The 22,061-nt window shown below is 38.1% G+C and overlaps 1 protein-coding gene across 1 annotated transcript; it reads right to left on the bottom strand.

Moving 5' to 3' along the window:
• Positions 1-318: 318 nt before the first annotated feature.
• On the bottom strand, positions 319-21,229 carry ZPLD1 (zona pellucida-like domain containing 1). Its single transcript, XM_009891640.1, has 10 exons — positions 21,124-21,229; positions 15,938-16,158; positions 12,660-12,841; positions 11,924-11,996; positions 8,717-8,814; positions 7,985-8,065; positions 6,974-7,145; positions 5,485-5,593; positions 2,408-2,437; positions 319-494 (listed from the first exon to the last, which is right to left on the bottom strand). The coding sequence occupies exons 1-10, from the start codon at positions 21,227-21,229 to the stop codon at positions 319-321; spliced, it is 1,248 nt and encodes a 415-aa protein (XP_009889942.1).
• Positions 21,230-22,061: the final 832 nt, after the last annotated feature.

The following is a 22,061-nucleotide window of genomic DNA, read 5'->3' as shown; positions in this document are numbered from 1 at the left end:
TCCCACCTTCAGCATCTTCAGCTTTGAAACCTTCCCGGGAAGCTGGAGACATGAGCTCTATTGTCAACACACCCATGGGCATAATGTCATGCAGTCTGATCACAAACACAATTGAGATTCTCATAATTTTCTAGGATTGTAACCAACATCACTGCTGCTAACCTACACAACAACATCTAGCAAATCTACAAATACAGGTTAGCTGGAACAGAAGCTGGATACAGCTGGAGTGTTGCCTTCATATTATCTTTTAATGGAATCATATTTCATGGACAAGAAAGGCAACCCCATAGAAAAAGTGCAAGTAAATCATCACTTTCAGTTGAAAACTGGGTTTCGGATGCCACTCAAGACTGAACTGTTGGGCCACTTTCTGTGCAGAAGAGTTAGGGAACACACAAAAAAGAAAATGCTTGTGATTCCTAGGACAACAATGCCTGAAATCAGTGCGCTGGTGACCGAGTTCAGCTGGAAAGGAGGTCCGTTTGGATGAGCTGCAAGGAGAACAAAAAATGCACAGGTAAGATCTAGTTACAATCTCTCAGCAGTGCCAAACACTTCTGTCTTTCCATTACAGCACACTATATACAGAATAATTACAATGAAGAGACTAAAACTGTAGTTCAGAATGAGCATCTGCCTACTTAGATAAAGCTTATCTCAGTATACTTAGAAAGCAGTTATTAGTTGTTTCAATATCTATTGTGCTGGTGGATAAAGACAGTAAAGATACTTCTAAGGCATAATCCCTCATATGCCAGTGCCTAACCTTCACCTGTGGTATTTAAGGCAAGACTATCATTGTCCAAGAACTATCAAGTATAAGGATTTGTCACCTAATCAAGTCAGTGAAAGGATTTCTTCCATTATATCAATATCCCCATCTCAATTTAAAGTGTATATAAATCCTTAGCAGCCATATCTGGCACCAGATATCTGGGCTACTCTAAGCTTGTCTGTACACCTTCACAGAAGGCTTCTTAACATGTTTATGAATCCTCAGGTAGAAGCAGAAACATATTTACTTATTTAGTGTAATGGACCAACTCCTGGATACTGGCATACACACATCCAGCCTGTACCTTCTTTCCAGCAGGAGACAAAAACCAACAACATTTGAGTGGTAGGTGCTAGCCAAAGCACCTGTGTGTGTTTGCCATTACCAGTGCTGAAGAGTGAGGCAAAACAACAACACAGTTTCTACATGGGAAACCAGAATTCTCCCTGCAGAAGCAGCCACCTGCCCTCATCATCAATCCCTCCTGCTTCACCAAAGCCAAAAAAAAAGACAGCTCTGTTGATCAGGTTGCCCTCCTCTACTATACGCTGTGCTGCCTTCTGACCTTACTTGTCTTCTCTCCACTACAGTAGTAATCCCACCCTGCTCTCCCTCTACACTTTCCACTGGGACAGAAACAGGCACAGGAAAGGTGGTTGTTCTGGGATGGAAAGAGAGGTGCTGTGGCTTTTGTTGGATGAGAAGGAAAGGTAGCAGCTATTAACATAGCAAGCTGTGTGCAGCAAATGGAGGATTTGCTTTTTATCATTATTAATGATTTCCATTGGTAGGAACACACCAGGGAGCAATTTATTACAGGGCAAACTTTGTTTCCATGCCAGGAAAGAAAGGTAGCTGCTTTTTATGTCATCTAAATTAATAAAAGAAGGCAACAAATAGTATTGGAATTCAGAGGACAGGATAGGTTGCTTGTGCCACTCAGTTCTGTTATGAAAAAGCAAGAGGTGGAATGGCCCAATGGACCGCTTGGTTACCTTGACCATCCATTCTTAGTCATTAGCTACTCCTTGTTACCAGCGGAGAACAGTAACAGACAGGCTGAAATAAGTCCTCCAAGTGCCCAAAGGAGAAGCACCCTAAACCTGATCTTCCCTGTAGCCTATTTCTTCCATTGCCCTACGAGACCATAAGTTCTGTCCCAGCTTCTCCATAGGCTTTGTGTGTGGTTAAATGCCAGGACAATAGAAGCTGAAGCAGAGCTCTTCTGACTTCAAGATGTGAACTGAGCTGGACTGCACCATAATAACCATTTTGCTGATCTGCTCCTGGCATGAGCAGATTTTACTGCTTAAGTATGATTTTGCATCTGGCAGTTGCAATGTTCCCTCACCCTCATGTGTCGTAGCAGCAGATTTTCATTTCAATTCCACCATAGGAATTAGAAGTTGCTATCTTGGTGGGGCTGGGTACACACATTAAACTGAGTATTCCAGGTTACCAATTGCTTCCTTTATAGCATGTCAGTATTCACTCATTTAAATGACAAAAACAAGCCAAAAAGAAAAAACATTACGGTCCATTGCATGAAGCTCAATCAAAATGGTTCATCTCTTCAGTTCTGTTTCACTCAAAACCCTCTTATGTTTCTTGGAATTCTGATTAACTTACCGAGCTGTGAATTGTTGGTTGGCGTCTCATCTGTGTAAAACAAAACCGGGATGTATTACAATTTACATTTACCTCTGCCTACCTCCTCCCCTCCTTGCAACACAAAAGCCAATAGTCCTAGCTTTATTTTCAAAGCACATCAGCTATACTTGCAACAGTGACTAGTAGCTTTTAACATCTGTAGTAGAATAAGGACAACAACATTAATTACTCATTACTTCGTTTTTAACGCAAGCACACCAATATGAAGTTACTTTGTATTGTGTGGCAAAAAAACCCAAAACACACCACACAATAAAAACCCACACACCTTGATTTCTTAATTGAGTGTGGCCAGTTCTATCCTGCTCCTCAATAAAAATACAACAATAAGCACATTATTATACACAAGTCCCTTCACTGTTAATCATATTACAAGAAGATCTGTATAAGAAAAAATTAACCTGAGTTTTTCCAAGGAAAAACACTTCAGTGACCATAAATGCTTACAAAAATGCCCATTCCCCATGCTCACTTTTCTCTTGATGGGTTGCATTATATTGAGGGAAACATTTGTATTTTGTCTTCAGTTTTTACTTACTTACCACTGTCCATCTCAGAACTACAGTTCTTGTCACTGTGTTTGCTTTTTGTGCAACTTGTAAGCACAGCTCGCGTATACATTTGTTTTGAGCAGCTGTCTTCTAAGTTTAAGTGAGACATCCATCAAAAGCTACACAATTTCACCTTCAGAAGTAGGTACCTGCTTTGTTGCTATACACAGAGACTAAAAAAAATTTTCTTCTGTGTATGTCTCCTGTAATGACTTATTTTAGATTAGCAAACAATAATAAAGTTTCTCTGAAAAGAACAAAATGTTAGAAATAAGAGTTCAAAAGTACATAGGAGAAGGACCATTACTCATTTGCGGTAGCACTATTCAGTTCCTATCAAGGTAACAGCATAAACGGTTCTGTTACCAGAACAACTGGTCACTAGAGTAATGGGGAGACCTGGCTAACTCAAGGTACCTCTGCAGACACCGATGCGTGCAGGAACAGCTGCAAAATAGATGCAACACCAACCTAAAAGAGGGAAGTAAGGGGTTGCACATCTGTGCAACTGCAGACCTAATACTGGGGTGCATACTACGGTGAGTCAGGTGCAGAAGGTTTGATGGTCTCTGTACAAATGTGTCTGTACTAAAGCTGGACCAGAGTTGGCCTTGAAAATAGTATAAGTGCCTCCATACGTCATCACACCATAGTAAACCAGCACTGCACCCTGGCATTCCTCGTCCAAAACAAGATAGTTCTGTTCAGGTTCTCTCACAACTTTCCCGCTTTTCTTTCCTTGACTATAGTATTCCTTAACCTCTCAGTTTTAATGCATTTTTTTTTCACAATAGGGAGGAGCAGTGGGACAAAATACTAATTCCCTCTTTCTGCTCTAAAAGGAAAAATGAAGTGCAAGTCAGATTAAGTGACTTGCCCAATATCACTCAGGAAATTTGTGGCAGATTTCAGAACCAAATCCCTTTTTTTTTTCCAGAGTACTTCCAATCAAATCATCCTTTTGTCAGCAGGAGTGGGGTACTCCAAAAGCATACTATGGAGATGCAGAAATACATCTAATATAAAAAAAATCATTAGTCACATAGCTCAAGTAGAAGATACCTAAATTTTTTTTTATTCCTTTTCCAGCTTTATTCATGTTTTCATTTAGAAAAACTTCATCAGTTGTCAAGAAATTATAAAATCATTTATCCTTTCTTTGGGGTCATTAAATACCCACAGACAAATCTTTGCTTGGAGTTATGCAGTATTTAAAGGTAATTGATGAGGGTTTTTTTTTAATTGTAAAAATAGCATTCACAGCATTTCAATCATAAGCTATACTACCTAATAAGGGTTGCTCATATAACAAGCTTTATCTAGTTTCTATTCCTTGCCTAAGGCAGCATTTCTCTAGCATATAAGTTTGAGCAAATCTGTCATTCATTTCCCATAAGTACTCATGCATGCAACTCAAGTTAGTCCTTTTCACTTTTTCTTGACTAATCAGATAACAACTCAGTTGGGACTACACATAATGCAGAACAAAAATACCCATTTTCATTGCAGAAATGTTGCTTATAACAGAGTATTTTTTCTAAAAATCTCTTGCTAGATAGTTCCCAATTCTGGAGGGTCAGTTTTTCCTCTTTGTACATGTGGGCACAACCACTTTGCACATAAAGGATTTTATTCTCAAGTGTTTCAGTTAATTTTGCCAGACAGGAATCAGTGCTGCTCTCAGCTTCCTAAACCGAAGACTGCTGAAATCAGTTGCTTAACTGCAAATGGAATTTCTTAAACATTTTTCAAATATGTTATTTTTATTATTTTGTCAACAACAGTCACAAATTCTTTTTAGAGACTGTAGGTTACATGTAAGAGTTGTTTTGGTTTGTTTTTGTTGGGGTTCTTTGGTGTTTTTGGTTTTTTGGGTTTGGGTTTTTTGGGTTTTTTTTGTGTTTTGTTTTTTTTTTTTTTAAAACACCTTGGGCAATAAAAATGGAAGTCATGGAAATTCACCCTGGATTTGAGAGCAAATTTTGGCCCACTCTGTTTAGAATTTACAGTGTTTGTCCTATTTCTTTCTTATAGCTGAAGGCTAAAGATAACATATACTAATGTTATGCAACACAGATAAAAACCCACAGGTGAAGCTGTAAGAAATGGTGAATAGAAAGTGACAGTGAATATTCATTAGCTGTCCAAATTAAATTGCAACACTGAACACAGTACCTTAAATTCCATTACCTTCAGTCAAATCTGACCAAAAAAAAGTCTACCCACTGAGTGTGGGCTTTTATAATAGCCATATATGCATGAATATCCCACAGCAATTTTACTGGGGTAGGTAGGAAGCATGTGAGCTGAACAGAATATTAGCTCAAAATTTCTACCGAAGACTCCAACAGTAGGGAAAAAAAAATAAATAACCATCAAACTCATGGAGAATCCACACTTTCTCTAATTTATGTTAAACCGCAAAACATTTCCCTAGGTTTCTAAAATTCCAGCAGTCCATAGAAAAAGTTTGCTTGTTCCTACCACTCCTTGTAATGATGGGGCCAGCAGAGATTACAGCATTGCCAGAGGTGCTCTGAGGGCTCCAAGTCGTCCTCCCACCAGCATCTCTTCTTTCTCTGTTACTGCAAATCTGAGCGGTTAATCAAAATAATCACAGTTTCAGAGTGGAATGGAATTATTTCCCTTCTGTGCTTCCTGTTTTAATGTAAACTCTTTTATAAGCAATACTACAACTTTTATTTTATTTCTTAGTATGCATTAAATTACTTTGCAATAAAAACAGCTGCAACATTCCCTAGAAGTATATCTTATAAATGCCTGGCTTTGCCTCACTTCGTTTAGAGAACTACATCGCTGTTGTGTACAAGATACATCTTATAGTATATTAAATTTTCAGTAGTTAATTTCCCAAAGCTTTGTTTACAGACAGTTTTCCCCAACAAATATGTTTTGCTTGACTAGGGACAGACAACATGCTACAATCCCTATTCTAGCAAGCTTGTCAAGTTAAAGTTCACACATTTTCCAGAGTTCTAAATAGCAATGACCCACATTAAAACAATACCCAGCATTCTGTCATCTGGAATCCACCTTTAACATCTAATGCATCTACCTTAATCTTGGGTACTCAAGTTTGCTTCAACCAAGACCATTTCTTTAATTTCAACTCCTTATGAAAGAACTTCAAAAACCTCAACATAAATTCTCAATAGAAACAATTAATTATTTAAACATTTAACATAAAAGTATGAAATAATGTACAAAATGTCAGAAGTATACTGAACTAATAGCATTTTAAAATTCTAAATGGAAAGTCATTCAACAGGAAAGAATACTGCATTCTGAAGATATCAACACAGAATATTCTGTGTTTATATGTTTATTTAAATGTTTCAATTTCCAAAATATATTTGTTGTTCCTGATACTCCTAAAATGAAATAATTTTTGAATTGACACAACTTCATGACCTTCAAAACAGCAGTTTGCAAACTATAAGGGAGGTAGTAACAAATTATAGAGGATGTAGTAAGTTGGGTTTTTTCACTATCAAACTGTTTAAAATTTTCCTTGTCAGTATAACTGAACATACTATAGCTTTAAGTTTTCTATAAATTCTATACTAAGGTATTTATATTCATCCACTGTGATTGTAGGTACCTTGTTTCTTAGATGTTATAGTAAGAATATCAGCTCTGAAGCTGTCTCAGAGTTGTTACTTTAAAAAACAAATTAAGGACCAAAAGGCAAAGAGGTCGTTTCTGACATGTTCAACAACCTGTGTTTTGCAGGCTTAGTATTATTCTATCTCCGAATGACAGTATTCATTTACCCTATTCTTCATCAGTTGTTTTACATTCCTTCAGACAAAAAACATTCTTACTTCGGACTCTACAAGTCACCTTCATTCTGTTTCATCCAAACTTTCATCGCATTTGGATGCAGAATAACTCCAGTGTGCCTATTTTACATGCAAATAATTAACAGCAGCTTCCGTCTGCTGAAACTTACTGGCACAAGAAAGGGACAGTCATCTGCTCTGCACAGCTTTGTCACGCAGTGAAGGAAGACCGTAGACATCTTCTGGTTCTTGTGCTTCACAAAGCGAAATACCTCAAAGGAAAACCGGCCCATTTGGCTCTTGCCATTTTCAATTATAGTTGTCTGTGGGTCCTTGTCACAGCTAGTTTTTGTAGAAAAGATTAAAACTGGGATGAGCAGCTGTATGATTAGCATTTAGAAGCTCTTAGCTGAGAATAAGAGAACTTAAGCAGCAAGTTCGGTGCTTTAGTTCTTTGGAAATGAACACAGTGCCCTAATGTCCAACATGGGCAGCCACAATCTGCCTGTTAGGCTGCACAATCCTGTGCTGAAATGCATTCCTATAAAACCATTATGTTTTGTTTTGCAACATCACAGCTGTAACCAAGGTATCATTTAATTCCAGTGCCCAAAGAAACTCGAGACCTGAAGCAAAAGTAATCAGGTATGCTAACTGCTATAGACAGGTAACTCCAAATGAAGACAGTATCTCTCCAGCAACTGTCACCGATAAAATGTAATCTGAGATACTGCCAAGATGTTTTTCAAAGTTCCAATTCAAGTAAATGTTATCACTGGGAGTAGCAGCAGGAGCATCTATTTATCTTTAATCACTTGTTTAACTGTTTTCCTGAACTGGAGTCTATGATGTTTTATATCACTGTCATTCACTAGAATGGTACCTTTGGCAAAACAAAGGCCTGTTTAGCCATTCAGTTTGGATGTTTATGGTATCTCTAATAGAGCCATTTTAGATATATGCTTCTCTACCTTCATAATTCTTATGACTTTGCACTTGCTTCTATGTTTGTGTTCACAAACAAGATAAGTCCTGACACGTTATCTGTAAGCCCAGCCCTTGGTCCTCCATGCTAATATTGCTTAGACTTTCCAGACAGTTTAGAACACCATTGTTGGAGAGATTTATAACTGCTTTTTAAAGGAAGGACCCACAAAACACTGGGTTTGCATAGGACGTACCTGAAAAAAAGATCATATCGAAGATCATCGCTAGGATTACCAGATGGTGTGGTGTAACAGTAGTCCATCAAAACATTCCACCTGTACAGGGAGCAAAGTGACAGATGAAGGGAACTGGCAACGTAAGAGTAGGGGTGGAGAGTGAGTGAGGTAAGATTAAAACCAGTACAGGCAAGTGTACAAACTGGTAATGCAGGCTGTTACATTGAGGCTGAGTTACTGTATTTAACAGGTCATGTACAAGTCATCCTGCATTCCCAGTATGTCACCTGTTTCTTCTCCTGACTAAGAAAACTAAACAACACACTATATCAGTAGAACTATACAAAAAAAAAAATCATTTAGTTTCATGCAAATCAACTGCCATACCAATACAGAAGTTGTCTACCTCTTCTCAGAAGTCATGGCCAAGTAGGTCTAGAAACCAAACCATTCCACTTTTAAAAACCCTGTAATTTCTCACTTGATTTTACAGAGGCCCTTTCTTAAATAACAGCAATATAGGATTTAAAGTATAATTCAGGAAAACTTTCATAATGAAGACAGAAAAAGCTATGCATTCACCATCAAGGACCTGATACCCTCCAGCTGAGGGCAATGATTATCAAACACCTACCATTATTTTAACATACAAAAGGCTATGAGGAAAGACAGTTGCTTCCAAATCAGAAAAATTTGCAACACCGAGAGCTGAATAGCAAACAAGACAAGAAATAACATCCTTTATGGTACCTGCCATCAAGGTTGGTTGCTCTTACAGCTGCATATATTTTGGTTTTCAAAGGTAAACCTGTACTTGGAATAAGGAGCTGCTGGCTGTAGGTTGAATCCTGAAAAACAAACATTGCCTCAGTGTACCAGAAATCCCACTGTAACAACTAATCTGCATCCACAGACTGAACTCCCATCTAGTTCTTCTGACCTTTCTATGCAGGACAGTCATTTACTTTGTCCTCCATAAGGGAAGAAGCAGAAACCCCTTGCCTACAACTTTGTAAAGATCAACACCACTTGACTGGCTTTATCCTAATGCAACTATTTTGAGGAACATATGATTTTATAAAGTGGTTGGATCAGTGCTTAAAGAAGAGGTATCATTCATTGACACCTCAATATCTCTCCAACTGCCCAGAAGCAAACATAGCAGCTACTGCAGTTTTCTAATGAGGAGCTTAACTGGGTTGTCACAGTGCACCCTTTCCCAGGAAAGATTAAGGTTATCCTGATTTACTGGAGATAGCAATGCCACCAGGTTTCATACATCTTGAACTGCAGTCTGAGAGAACAGACACATTCTATTATCCAAAAATGTAGTTTCTGTGGAGGTTGGCTTGTTGAAGGCTCCAAGTAACAAACATTTTCATTTAAATTCTAATATTTAAAAAATACTGTTTCAGGACAGCTGTACAGAACATAAAAGTTCAGAATTCCCCATATACTACTACACAGATATAGCTGTTTGATTAGTTTCTCGTTCAAAGGCAGAACAATTAATGTCACTTTAGCAACAATGCCATGAAACAGATCTGAGTGACAGACGTTAATTCAGCATATCAAAATACACTTACTGGTAACATCACCTATGTCAAATTGGTTGCTAATCCAGAAAGCACAGGGACTCAGCATGCTGAGACCCCTTGTGAGAGGTCAGAACACTCAATACATAAGAAAAAAAATTTGTTAAACAGAATTTTGACCAGGTTCACTGTGGCAGTCAAGATCAAGAGCAGCAGCTGACAGCAACGAGAAGGATTAAGCACATAAATCAAGTATTTTTTCAGAGGCAACGATGCCAAAATTCACAGCATGCCCAAGATTCAATCTCTGCAGCATCAGAGGCCTTGGAAGGCACACATTCACACGCAGACCAGCTCTCTGACATACATAGAGCAAGTCCTTGAAGATCCATTCAAGTGAGACCAGGTAAGTTTACTTTCTTTTAAATTAATTATACATTTCTCTAAAGATAGCTCTGTCATACTTTGCAACGATTAAAAATTCTACAGCAAGTCCCCCACTATTACATACCATAGCCGCCCTTTTTCCTAAAAGCACATAGCCACTTAGGCTCTGTGAGAGTTCATTAAATGTTCTACTATTAAACTCTTTGAGTCTATCAGAATGGATCCTCTTGTCTTTCGCAATGCTAACACCACAAAATAAGTGTAAACGTCACCTTGTGAGGGAAGATGGAAGTACGCTGAGAAGATGAAGAGTCAACATTCAGAAATAACACTACCGCTCAAGTTTGACAGTATGTCTGCACACAGTCAAAAGCCACATCTGCACACAACCCCTCGCCAATACCAAGGGTGGACAGGAGCCTCAAGGCCCGTCCCAAAACCAGGACTCTCTAACAGAAACTGTGTAAGCCCACAGGATCAGAGCTCACAAGACCACGGGTGTCCCAAGAGGCACTTCCAACCAGGCAGACTGCAGGCAATGCACAAGCTGTCTGTGTATACACCCAGCCCTAGCATGTGAACCTGAAGAGCATATCCATGAGTTGGATGTGCCAGCCTTTGCAGTATTATACATGCTAGTGCACTAGAGCGAGTAATATGACTGAAATCAGAAGGATAAGACAACACTGTTCACAGTCGACTTGTAAACTCAGTGGGGTAGGGAGGATGAAAGCCTAGCTTGGCATGCGGTATTTGAGGGAAAAAATGTGCTCAGCACAAGCATCAATAGCATTTAAACCTGCCTGTGTGTAGAACTGGGCCCTGAAAGGCAGCAAGTGTGGTGGTCAACTCTTGTCCTGGGTGAGAACTTTGGCTACCCTCACCCTGCCTCATCTTTTTGGTCACAGGTTTATTTAAAAATGAGAAAAGTATAGTCTTCATTTTAACAGACTATAGGTTGTTATTTGGAGCTCTGCTCTGTCAAACAAACGTGATTTTTTTTTTTTTTTAAGCATGCCTTTGGAAAATGTCCTGTTATAATATTTATAGCTCATTATGTTCAAAGCATAAAGCATTGACTTTTAAATCAGTTGCATGAATTATAACTCAGTCACGATGGCATGAATAATAATGCCAAAAAATCGGATTCATAATTTACAAAAACATTGCTTGATAGATTGAAAAATTGATATTTAAATCAGGTATTTAAAATGTATGAATAAAAATTTTAATCAACACAAATATCATTTCAGGGATTAATGTTACTAAGTAGAGGTCCGTGGATTTTTCATGTTTTACTGTCACTGTCCGTATTTACATAGTAAAAGCTTCTACAATAATGCATATTCAAGTTAAATTATCTAAAACATATGGAAGAAGTGAATTGAAAGCTATTAAAATTAACCCTTAAAATCTCAAAAGTCCACACAATGAGGCAACAAATACATTGGACTATATATTTGGAACAAATCCCACATCCTTCACTACAGTTACGAATGATCAAAACACTCTGAGGCGGCTAAATATAAAATACCCCAGCAAACGTGCTACAGTTTATTGCTAAGGGAACAGGTCTAGAATAGTTTCACACAATTCTATAGAGTACCCTCTGTATCAGTACAATATACCGATACACATACACAGAAATACGCACACACATAATAAACCCAAACACAAGTATGCACTTTGGAGTGTGATTATTATTAATACAGCTGATTATTTGCATGGCACTACAACCTGAAGGACAGAGTTGTAAATTGAGAAACCATACAAACACAGTATAAAAAAAAAAGACTGTGTGTCCTCAAAGACCAGCCATATAAATACAAGACAACAGGTACACGCAAATGAAAAGGACAAGGGAACTCGGAGATGAAAGATGGCCAGATGAAAGGCCTGGTTCTTCATAGGAGGAGTGGGAAGGGAATAGCAAACCCTGAAAAGGAGTCTATACTTTGCTCTGCCAATCCAGTTTGCACCCACATAGTGCAGAGATGGATTTAGTCCAGGTCATACTACTCTGCTTTATACTCACATTGTAAAGCAACAAATTCAAAGTGCTGATAAATGTACCATTGTTCTCTCTTACAGAAATAGCAGCTGATGACCTACAACAGAACCAGAAACCAAAAACCATCATGAAGATAGATATCTTATTTTTGTGTTTACATACTTCGGTGCTTTTTATCATTAAAAATATTCAAGTCATGTCACAAGGTGTTAATTTATGCATTTGGGTTATAAACTTCAGAAGTGGGAATTTATAGTAGAAACACTGACAGAACCTTAACTATGCAGAAAGTAATGGATACTGTTGAAAACATGAATCAGAAAAATAATTAGCAGAGAGGCAAAGTGACAAAAAGGAACCCGCTTTTCATGATGTACAAGGTTTACTCATTGACGTATTTTCTCTTGCACTCTATAGTCACATGCTTACAAACTATTTCATGAAGAATTTCCTTTTTTTTTTTTGCTGCTACCATTTTGTTATCAGAACATCTGAAGTTTAAGGGAAGTTTTGCATTATCTAAGGCTCTGTTCATGTTCGATGTTGTCTCATGTGATGATGCTACAGAATTTTCTTTTCCTTTGCAGAACCTTTGTTCGGTGCTTTTTCCTTTCCCTTTACTCTTCCACAGCTAAAAATTGCTATGTTGACAATACTGCTATGGCTTGCATATATTTAGGTTTATATGCATATATACACATACATATGGGTTTACACAAACATGGGAATGAAACACATTACTAATGAAAAGCATACTTACGAAGCAAGCTGGGTATTGTTAACCAAGTACTCCAGTGGATAGCTACAGCTAAATTTGTACAGAAGCCCAGGCAAATAGCTGATAATCGTTGGTGGGTCTGGTGTATCAATATAGCCTGAAACATTACCTATCTGTACCACTGAGGTATTTCCATAAGCATTGATACCTCGAGCTGAGGATACCTATTGAGGGAGAGAGAAAACAACTATTATCAGAAAATTAATTGTGCGGAACAAAAGTTACCTAAGGACACTGATGTTTTAGCCTGCAATTAACCCAGAAATATCTTCAAGAAATCCTTCAAAAATTAATTTAGTTTAATAACATATTCCCTGTGTTCTGTTTTTCACCTCCTCAAAGTCATGTGTACACAGTTCACAAGTGATATCCCTGCTCATAAAACACAGGCTTGAGCAACATTTAAAAAAACTTGATGAATCCTGGAAGCATTTTATTTGGTAGGTACTTTTTTTTGTGAGCATTCCCAGTGAATTCACATGAGTTACTGGGAAAACCTGAAGGAACATTTCTATTACAGTTTAAAAAAAAATTAGCTTAAAATGAGCTTTCATATGTAACAAAGTCAATACACGATCATTTACAGAAACAATACTCTATCACTCTTCAGCTTTGTTTTTGACACATCAAAAACAATGTACTTTATAAGCAGATACAAGCCAAATAGCTGAACGTTGAGTCTGTGGTTTTGTCTACATCATACATCTCCAAATCTAAATTATAAGCTTTGTGCAAAGACACACTGTCAGAAATGCAAGAGCTGAGAAGTAATACAACCTTAATGCCAATGCAGGCTTAATTCAGTCCCTGGACATGCGCTATCCTGTGTTGCTCAGGCTCACAGAGTGTGCAGAGCCACCAATAACATGCAGTTCCCCAGAAAACCAAAGGATACCCTTTCCTCCTGGTAGCAGCCCAGCCCCATTCCATCTGTAGCTACTGATCTGAATAAGGGGGTGGTTTGAAAATAGCAGGTAAGTGTCACAAATTACTTTCTCAGTACGCACATACACAATAAGGCCAGTTAAAATGGCACTGGACTTCCACTGTAGCATTTCTTTTGTATAACTGTATTAGCAAAACAGATGCTTACTATAGCTTTCGAGTATACAGTTTCTTAAAAAGACATTTCATTATGGAAGAATAATCCTGAGGTGCACAAGAGTTGTAACATTTTACACTAAGTAGCACAGGATACACAGCAGGTATTCCTTTAGCTACAGAAAAAGCAGCAAGAACACAGAGCCATACGCTTTGCCAATAGTATACCTAATCATTTGATAAATGGCAGGAAACTGATGAATCATGTTTTCTAGGATCTATTCCTTGCCTAAAATGCAGGCTAGAGCATTAAGGTTTGTATAGCCAACTACAGTTCTATTTAGCTTCCTCACCATCACAGTCCCAAAAAATAAAAAGTTGACTGCCATATTACAGACAGACCTGGGTTTCACCTAAGTTCTGCCTGAACTGTTCTATTTCCTTTACTTTTATTGAAAATGAGTTTGAAGGTCTTTGTTGTGAAGCACAGCCGAGAAACGCATGGGATCGTGCTACTCCAGTGTGGGGTACACGATAGGAAATGCTCCCTGCTCCTTTATCCTCTTTCTTTGTAGCACAGCATGAATAAACAGAGGATGAGGGGAATTTTTCGTTATATTTTTAGCAGCTGCTACTTTGTCTTTGTATCCTGGTACAGCCTTGTGGGGGGGCTTCATGGGCAGCTCCAATCATTTGGACTTACCAAACTGTTGGGCTTTTTCGGTTTTGTTTGTTTGGTTTTTAAACATCAAGCTCTTACAACTACAATCAAATAGGAAGTTCGGGGAGTTTACAATGTCACCGACTCCACAGGAAAAGGAAAAAGTTGCTTCTTGGCAAATTCTTCTACTGCAAGTCATGGAGGTGCTATAGCTTTTCAGAGAAAATGGGGGGAAAAAAAGCACCTTGAACTTGCTGAATTGTTTTTTGATTTTTTTAAAACAAAACTCAGCCTTAGGCAAATAGGTGGCAGAGCACATAGAACATTTCAGCCCAGTTTCACAAAATTAGCAGCAATAGAAAACAGGGGGTTTGTTATAAAAACTGACAGCTATCAAGTGCAAGTCTGAATTCCAGACAGAATAGGTCTTAAAAATAATATTTGTACACGTTTTGTAAGTTATTCATAGATACTTTGATACAAGTCATCAGCCCTTGTGCAGTGTGATATACACACAAACTGTACAACTCTCCTCTCCCTTGGTTTAGAACGTTTGAGACCTGACTTCCCTTCCTCCCCTCATTCAGAGGGAGATAGCTTCATTGAAGAAAATGAAATTAGACCGGTACAAAATAGACTTCAAAGTCAGCTCCTGGATCGGATTCTGGTGCCAAAAATCTCACTGACAGCTAAGGTTTAGATTTAGTCATTAGCTGTACAAAGATGTGCATTATCCATGTTTGAAACAGCAACATAAAACGTAGTCACAGAGTCACAGTCACAGAGTCACAGTCTGTACAATAGTACAGAGTGGCTGTACACTAAGAGATCACAGCTGAACATACAAGTCTGACCTTCAGTCCCACATCTTGACTTTCATTGTGAATTGAGTGCATAGGACAGATAGCCTTTTCTGTGTGCATGTGTCAAACATTCAAAATTTGCTTGAAAACTTCATTTTTTTGCTAGACAGTTCCATATTGAGCTGAGATCTTCCAAGGCAGTACAAGACCTCAAGGCACTGCTAGCAGAAGCATTTACTATGGGTTGGGCCTTCTGGCCAGACTATCACCCCAAGACATTCAGCCACTGCCTTATTGCAGAACATATAGGATCAGTCAGTCAGCAAGCCCCTCTCACATGAGAGTACACAAGTAGATAACCAGACTATAACTCCTCTATCTAATCCACTCTTAAAAATATTTTACTTTCATTTTCCAAGTGGATATTTGAAAAGTTTCAGCAAAATTTAAGGTATGTTCAGCAAAATTTTTAAAAAAGGCTTGGAAAAAATCTATTTTTTCCACTGGAAAAAATATTAAAATGAAAAATATACTTTCTCAACAGAGGATAAATGTGTGTCCCACCACATTTTCTCAGTAGTAGTCAAGATTATAAGTTACCGACTTTCTCTGGTTTTCTTTGATGTATGCAATATATTGCTAGCTGGGCAAGACAATGTAAACATTATCTGTAAAAGATACAATGCTGTCAAGGCCATTCACTTGATCCTATGCATAAACAGCCATGCTACAATTTCACTTTGACCTTGTCTTACCACTAAAGTGTTTCCACAGGATTCCAAAGTACTCAGATTGATGATGAAAATAACCACTGCTGGAAAGGTGTTGTTATTGATGAAACCCCTGCAATGGGCATCCCCATGTTTCCCATTCAGTGCCAGATCTGTCTCAGAATAACCAGAGAAAAGAACTGTGCAAAAATTTATCTTCATAGTAATTGTCTGTACTCCACAGAAAACATTGATATCTCGTTCAGCTGCAAGAAAAATACAGGGAAAGACATCGTAAGAAGATGTATTTCAACTAATCTCCATATAATTATTGTAGCAGTTAGTCTAATGTTGTAACTGCTGATCAAATCAATTTTTAGACACCAGTCACAGCAAAATATTGGAATATAAAGGTCAGAATTACATTATTCTGAAGAACAGATTTGACTCTACAACTTCACTAAAGAGAAAACAATAATGAATATGGTAATAGTCTACCACACAACAAAACCATTATTCCAGAATTCCCCAGCAAACAATTCAGTAGCACATTCATAAACGGAAGCACTGCAATGGAGTGGCAAACAGCAAGTGGTTAAATATTTGGAGTCTGATTCAACAGCCCTTTCTGGAACAGAAATTTCCAGCTATTTTGAGAAACTCAGGAGGCCGAGATCTGCCTTCCAGCCCACTCTGGCATGGAAGTCAGGTATGTTTGTCTGAGGTTGTCTGGAGTCCACTTTGTATGAGACCACAGTTTCAGGCTGTGCAGACTTTGAAGTACAATCAACAGCTTATCAGAGCAATTTATTATCATATCTTTAAAGTTGGTTTGTTTGTTTTTTAAGAACCATCAACTTTAGAGCTTTAATGAAGAATCAGTTGGCTCTTGAAAGACAACGATCAATACTACAAAGCGTCTTGCAACCTTTCATTCTGTACATTATGACAATACAAAAGACCTAGAAAACAATGTTACAACTGATCAATTTTTGAACACCCAAAAACCTTCTCAGATGAATTTGACCTTTTATTCAAAAGTTCTGAAGATTTTTATGTACATGAATGGAAAAGCATCAGGTTAGGATATAGGCATAAGCAACAGTTTGTTTCGCCTTTAGAGCGATAACAGTTTTTCTATAAGATCTTCTCTGCCTCTAGATGATTGGGGTGGCTATTTTGATATTTTCCCCTAGTGCTTTACAAAAAGACATACTGCATCGTGTTCAACACAGACATTACTCCTTTATATAACAACCTGTTTATTAAATCTGCTTAAAGATTAAGTGCTATTAAAAATTGCAGAACAACTTCAGTCAATACTATACCATTAAGCCTGCTGAAATGAATTGTTTCATTGCATTGTCACAACAGAGAGGAAATGAAATCTCCATTACAATGAACTAGCTCTTCCCCCATGGTACAGGAGCACATGCAGTTTAATTTAGACAGCTTTAATGGTGGCTTTAAAGCCAAAACAATCAAGTGCAGGAAATAACAGGCTAGACTCAGTCTTGAGCTAATGTGGTGATAAATGTTACTCACTGGGTGTAAATTTGGGCAGAAAGGTATGGAGGCAAGACAAGAGTTGAAGTAATTTGGCATAAAATTCTCCTGGATTGTACATATTCATAATTACACTAACATAACATACAAAGATCAAGAAGCACGCCTTGGTATTCACTACATGAAGACTGTTACGATCCATTTAATGGATATACTAAGGTAGAGGGAACAGTACAAAAAGGCAAATAGAGTGCATCTTAACGCTTATTTGGAACAATGCACAAACAGTCAGATTGTAACAAATTGCAGGATGTAATATAAAGTAGCTCAGTTAATTTTATAACTCACTTCAAGCCTTTTAAAAAGCAGGATATTACTTTACCTGTTAAGGTACCATTACCACTTGCAAAATTCTTATTCGACACTAAGGGAAATGAGACCATACAGGACAAAAACAACCTTTGTGCTATGAAAGGAGCAATGGTTTGAAGGTTAGGTCACCCAGCTGATGGAACCTTAAATGTAATGACCTCTTTGTCACAGAGTTTCCATACAGGAAAAGCACTTGGCCTCTTTCTGACTCAAATCACACAAACTACATATAGTCAACAGTACTCACAGGGGTGTCACACGCAAAACAGAGGAAAGCTCAAGAGGTACATAGATACTACAGTAGCAGAGATCGTCCTGAATAAAGGACAGACCCATAGCAACATGCGCCAAATGCTGACAGCTCCACCGTCTGCTTCTGCTCTGGTACCCTTCCACACATTGACAAGACTGACCCCAGAATAGACAGTGAAAAACCTGCAGAGGACAAGAGTTTGCCACAGAACATCGTTGATGAAAGTCATTCCACCAGAAGAGGCATGCAAAGACATTTATAGTTCAAAACCAACTTCTCCGCATAAGCCTCCTCTTTAATCAAATCAATGCTTTGACAGTGAATTAAAATGCATAGTGTATGTGAAAAAGCTGCAATATTTTGCTTAGCTTCTACTAAGTTCTCAGTACGTACTTACAGCAAGAGCCCCCTGAATCAAAATTGTGCGTTTCCTATCTGAAGACAGCCAGACTGCTATGGCTCCATCCCCCAAAAGCCTTTAAAATCTATGCTCGATTGCAATGCAAAACTAAAGCTTTTTTCTCTAGGCAACTCTCTAAAGGATGGCAGGACCTGAGCTTGTTACATACCCTCTAGAACACATCTTGCTTTTGGTATAAGACGTCACAGAATTTTCAATCTACCAAATATTGGGGTTTTTCTTCATCCCTGCTGACTATTGCATACCTACACTCTAAAACAAACCCACAAACTGCAGAAACAAAAGACCTGCCTGATTATTTATCCTATTTATGCAGCACCATCCCTATGCAAGAGTCACCTAAGCAACGAATGATAAAAGCACAAATAAATGAAAAATGGATGAGCTCCAAGGTTCCTTTAGGAAGGTTTAATTTCTCATCTTTGCCGAAAACAACTTCTGTTCTTCACAGCATTTAAAGAAAAAGAGCAGACAACTTCAAAACCCAATGGCTTCTCTGGTATCTGCACACCACAGACCCCAGCAAAAAAGTTCATTCTTACCCCACGTTTAGAATTTTAGCTGTCAACAATGAAGACGTCTTGTGTGGAACAAATATGGAACAGGAAGAAAGTCCTATCCATGACCAGGATCTGTGAGTAGCATCTCATCCTGGAGGGTGATTGTTTTGAAACATTTTTCTTTTTGACACCTCTCTCTCTTACTCCCCCACCCTTATATTTGAACTCTAAAAGCAGTGACGCCAGCACCCTCAAAGCCACAGCCTGAGCCTAGCACTGGGGAAGCAAGCATAGCTAGGGCAAGCCCCTTCTCCCTGCAGAGGCTCTCTCACCTATCTTCTGGGGTTCTTGAACACAGAAAACAGTTCCAGCAGCCTCACTCAGCTCCACTAGCCCCAGACTATTACATAGCAGTCCATTCTGCATACTGAAAATAATACCTGTGAAATCTGGGGGGGGGAAAGGGGTCTTCTGTTTTTCACCTCCAACTCAAATGCATTACTATCAAGCAGAATTATTTTTCTTTCCTAGCTCTCAAAATCAGCACTAAGACTGTTGATTAAATTCCAACCTTAGAATATTTACTGCCTGAGATCACAAACAAGAAAGACCAGGACTACTCTCAGCTCCTATGGGCAGTGCAGAGTGATTAGCATTTACTTTAAAAAAAAAAAAAAAACACACCAAACAACAAAGTGTTTACTTGTAACCTAAACAGATTTTCTCCTGACTCCCTGAGATTTGGCAGAAATGGAATCTGATATGACCCTTTTTTATGAGGCAGAACTGCAAGAGGCCCCTAAACACCCACAATATGAGCTGGACTCAATTCACGGATATCACATTGCAAATATAAAACCTTGGCAAAGGGCTGGTGCAAAATAATGGCTAGAGAAATATTTAAAAAGCACAGAAAGAGGAATCCAAACTTCCCTCTTGCTGTTGCAATCCTCTCAAGAAGCCTGAAACAGAAAAACCCTATTACCATGAAAAACTACAAAAGGTAGATCTGAGGCAGGTGGGTACAATTCACCCACGCTTTTGACGCAAGCCTGTAAAAGTTTTATCTAAGAAGGGGAATACTCAGTTACACAGTGATTGTTTTTTTTCAGGGATGGAGACAACATATTTGATCTTTGCATGCCTTATTTCTCTGCTCTTCATGTTCACATCGATTAAGTGAAAAAGGATCAAACCCACTGTCTTTATGTCAAAAAAGCACCTAGTAGTGTGGTGGTAACACAAGAAACAAACAGACTGTAGGATTTCTGATTACTTAAGTTTAATAAAAGAGCTGATCCTTCCTGGAAAAAAAAAATAAATCAAAACTGTTATTATTCAGAAAGCAACAACACTGAAAGGTATTACAGTGTAATACTATACCGAGAGATCATCACTATACTGTTCAATTCAATTGCTACCTCAAACACAAGATGTGAGCAAGCCAGTATTCACAGCCTTTTTATTATTATCATTTTGTCCAAGAAACAACTGGGGCAGGAAGGATAAGAAATGTAACAGGCTAAAAGCATTCTTTAGCTGAGAAACCCTGATACACATTACTAAGACTGAAATTTCATTTCTATTTCTCATTATATTAACTCTAGACATCTGATGTCCCCAAAATTACTTCATTCCCATTTTTTCAGAGGCATGAGTGTACATCATACAAAGATACATCCCATTACTTCACCTGTCCCTAACCAAGCGCTTAATGTTCAAATGAGGTACTAAATCTTACCATCAACTTCATTTTGCTCAAAAATAGATTTTTTTTATTATTTCACTGAAAGAACATAATTATATTCTCTTACTCAGATAAAACATGAAAGAAAACCCAGTTAGAAGTTTCAGACTCTTAAATCTATAGAGAACATTTACAACAAGGTGACCTCTGGTGAGTTTCTTGGAAAGGATAGAGCTCTGGCAAAAGCAGGTCAAACCCCACCGATGTGAGGAGAGTTGCATTCATTAGTACTAGGCTGAATTTGACCCATTGTGCAATTAAGAAGTGCAATGTTAGAGGCGTTCCATTGTCACCAAGATAGTTAACACCTACTTAATGCTGAGTGCTACCCCCAGGCTTCAGATTTAAAGCTCTGTATTTAAAAATAAGCCCTGCTTTGAACCAAGACAATAAAGAAGCCATTAGAAAAAAAAAAGTCTATTAAACACTTACCAGGAAACCTGCTATGGAGGTTAGCATCACAGTTGTATCCATTGAACTGAGCAGTCACTGAAAGCACTTTAATCGTCAGCAGGAGCAGTAACCATACCTGTTCCATTGCAAAACCTAGCAAAACATTAGGTGGTTATTACACACATCTGTTCATTGTGTTAAAGATGCTTACTGCAGACATTTAACCACTCGGGAGGCGATGGTCTCCAGCAAAGGAATTGGGGATAAAACTCACAAGCTTATGGGAAAGAGGCCACAGGCAGCAGGGCCATTTCTCTACTTCTGAGTAATGTGTAATTTCTATAAACTTCTACAGCTTTTAATCATAACTTGCGGCAAAAAAAGGTATTCAAGGAAGATATAAAAGAAAGAAAGAAATCCCTAAAATATATTGATAGATTGGAATTGCTTAAATATTTACAGTCCAACAGCTTCTTTGACATTTCAGTGTAAAAATTCTTTGAGAAAGACATCTTAGAACATTAGTTGTATTTTGGCCAAGTCCTTGAAAACCATACAGATAAATGGCTTGCTGAGCAATTCTCAGGCTTGAGGTCCTAGAACGAAAATCAGTTCATATCTATTTGCCAAAAAGCTGTTCTTTAAAGCATGCATGCAATTGCATTGACCTTATGTACAGAGTTGGAGCAGACACTTGCATCCTATTCGAATACTCTGGCAACCAGACTGGGAGATCAGAACATGTGAATTTCTAGTGTCTTGAGTAATTACTCCTCTTAGGAGAAAAACTCAAGGTGTAACACCTGTGGTGTTTAGCACAACCAAAAAAATAACTGATTCATGTTTTTGTCAAAAATATCCCAAAATATCGAGATTTCTGTCCAGGAATCCAAGTATTTATGATTTTTTTTATTTGTTAGGTTTTGTAATCCTAGAAAATATCTCCGCCTCAAATGCGGCAATACTCTCAATTTGCC

This window comes from Charadrius vociferus, unplaced genomic scaffold, assembly GCF_000708025.1.
Source record: "Charadrius vociferus isolate BGI_N301 unplaced genomic scaffold, ASM70802v2 scaffold329, whole genome shotgun sequence".
In the NCBI taxonomy this organism is placed as follows: Eukaryota; Metazoa; Chordata; class Aves; order Charadriiformes; family Charadriidae; genus Charadrius; species Charadrius vociferus.
The sequence above is the reverse complement of the archived record's forward strand: the minus strand, read 5'-3'. Positions and strand labels throughout refer to the sequence as shown.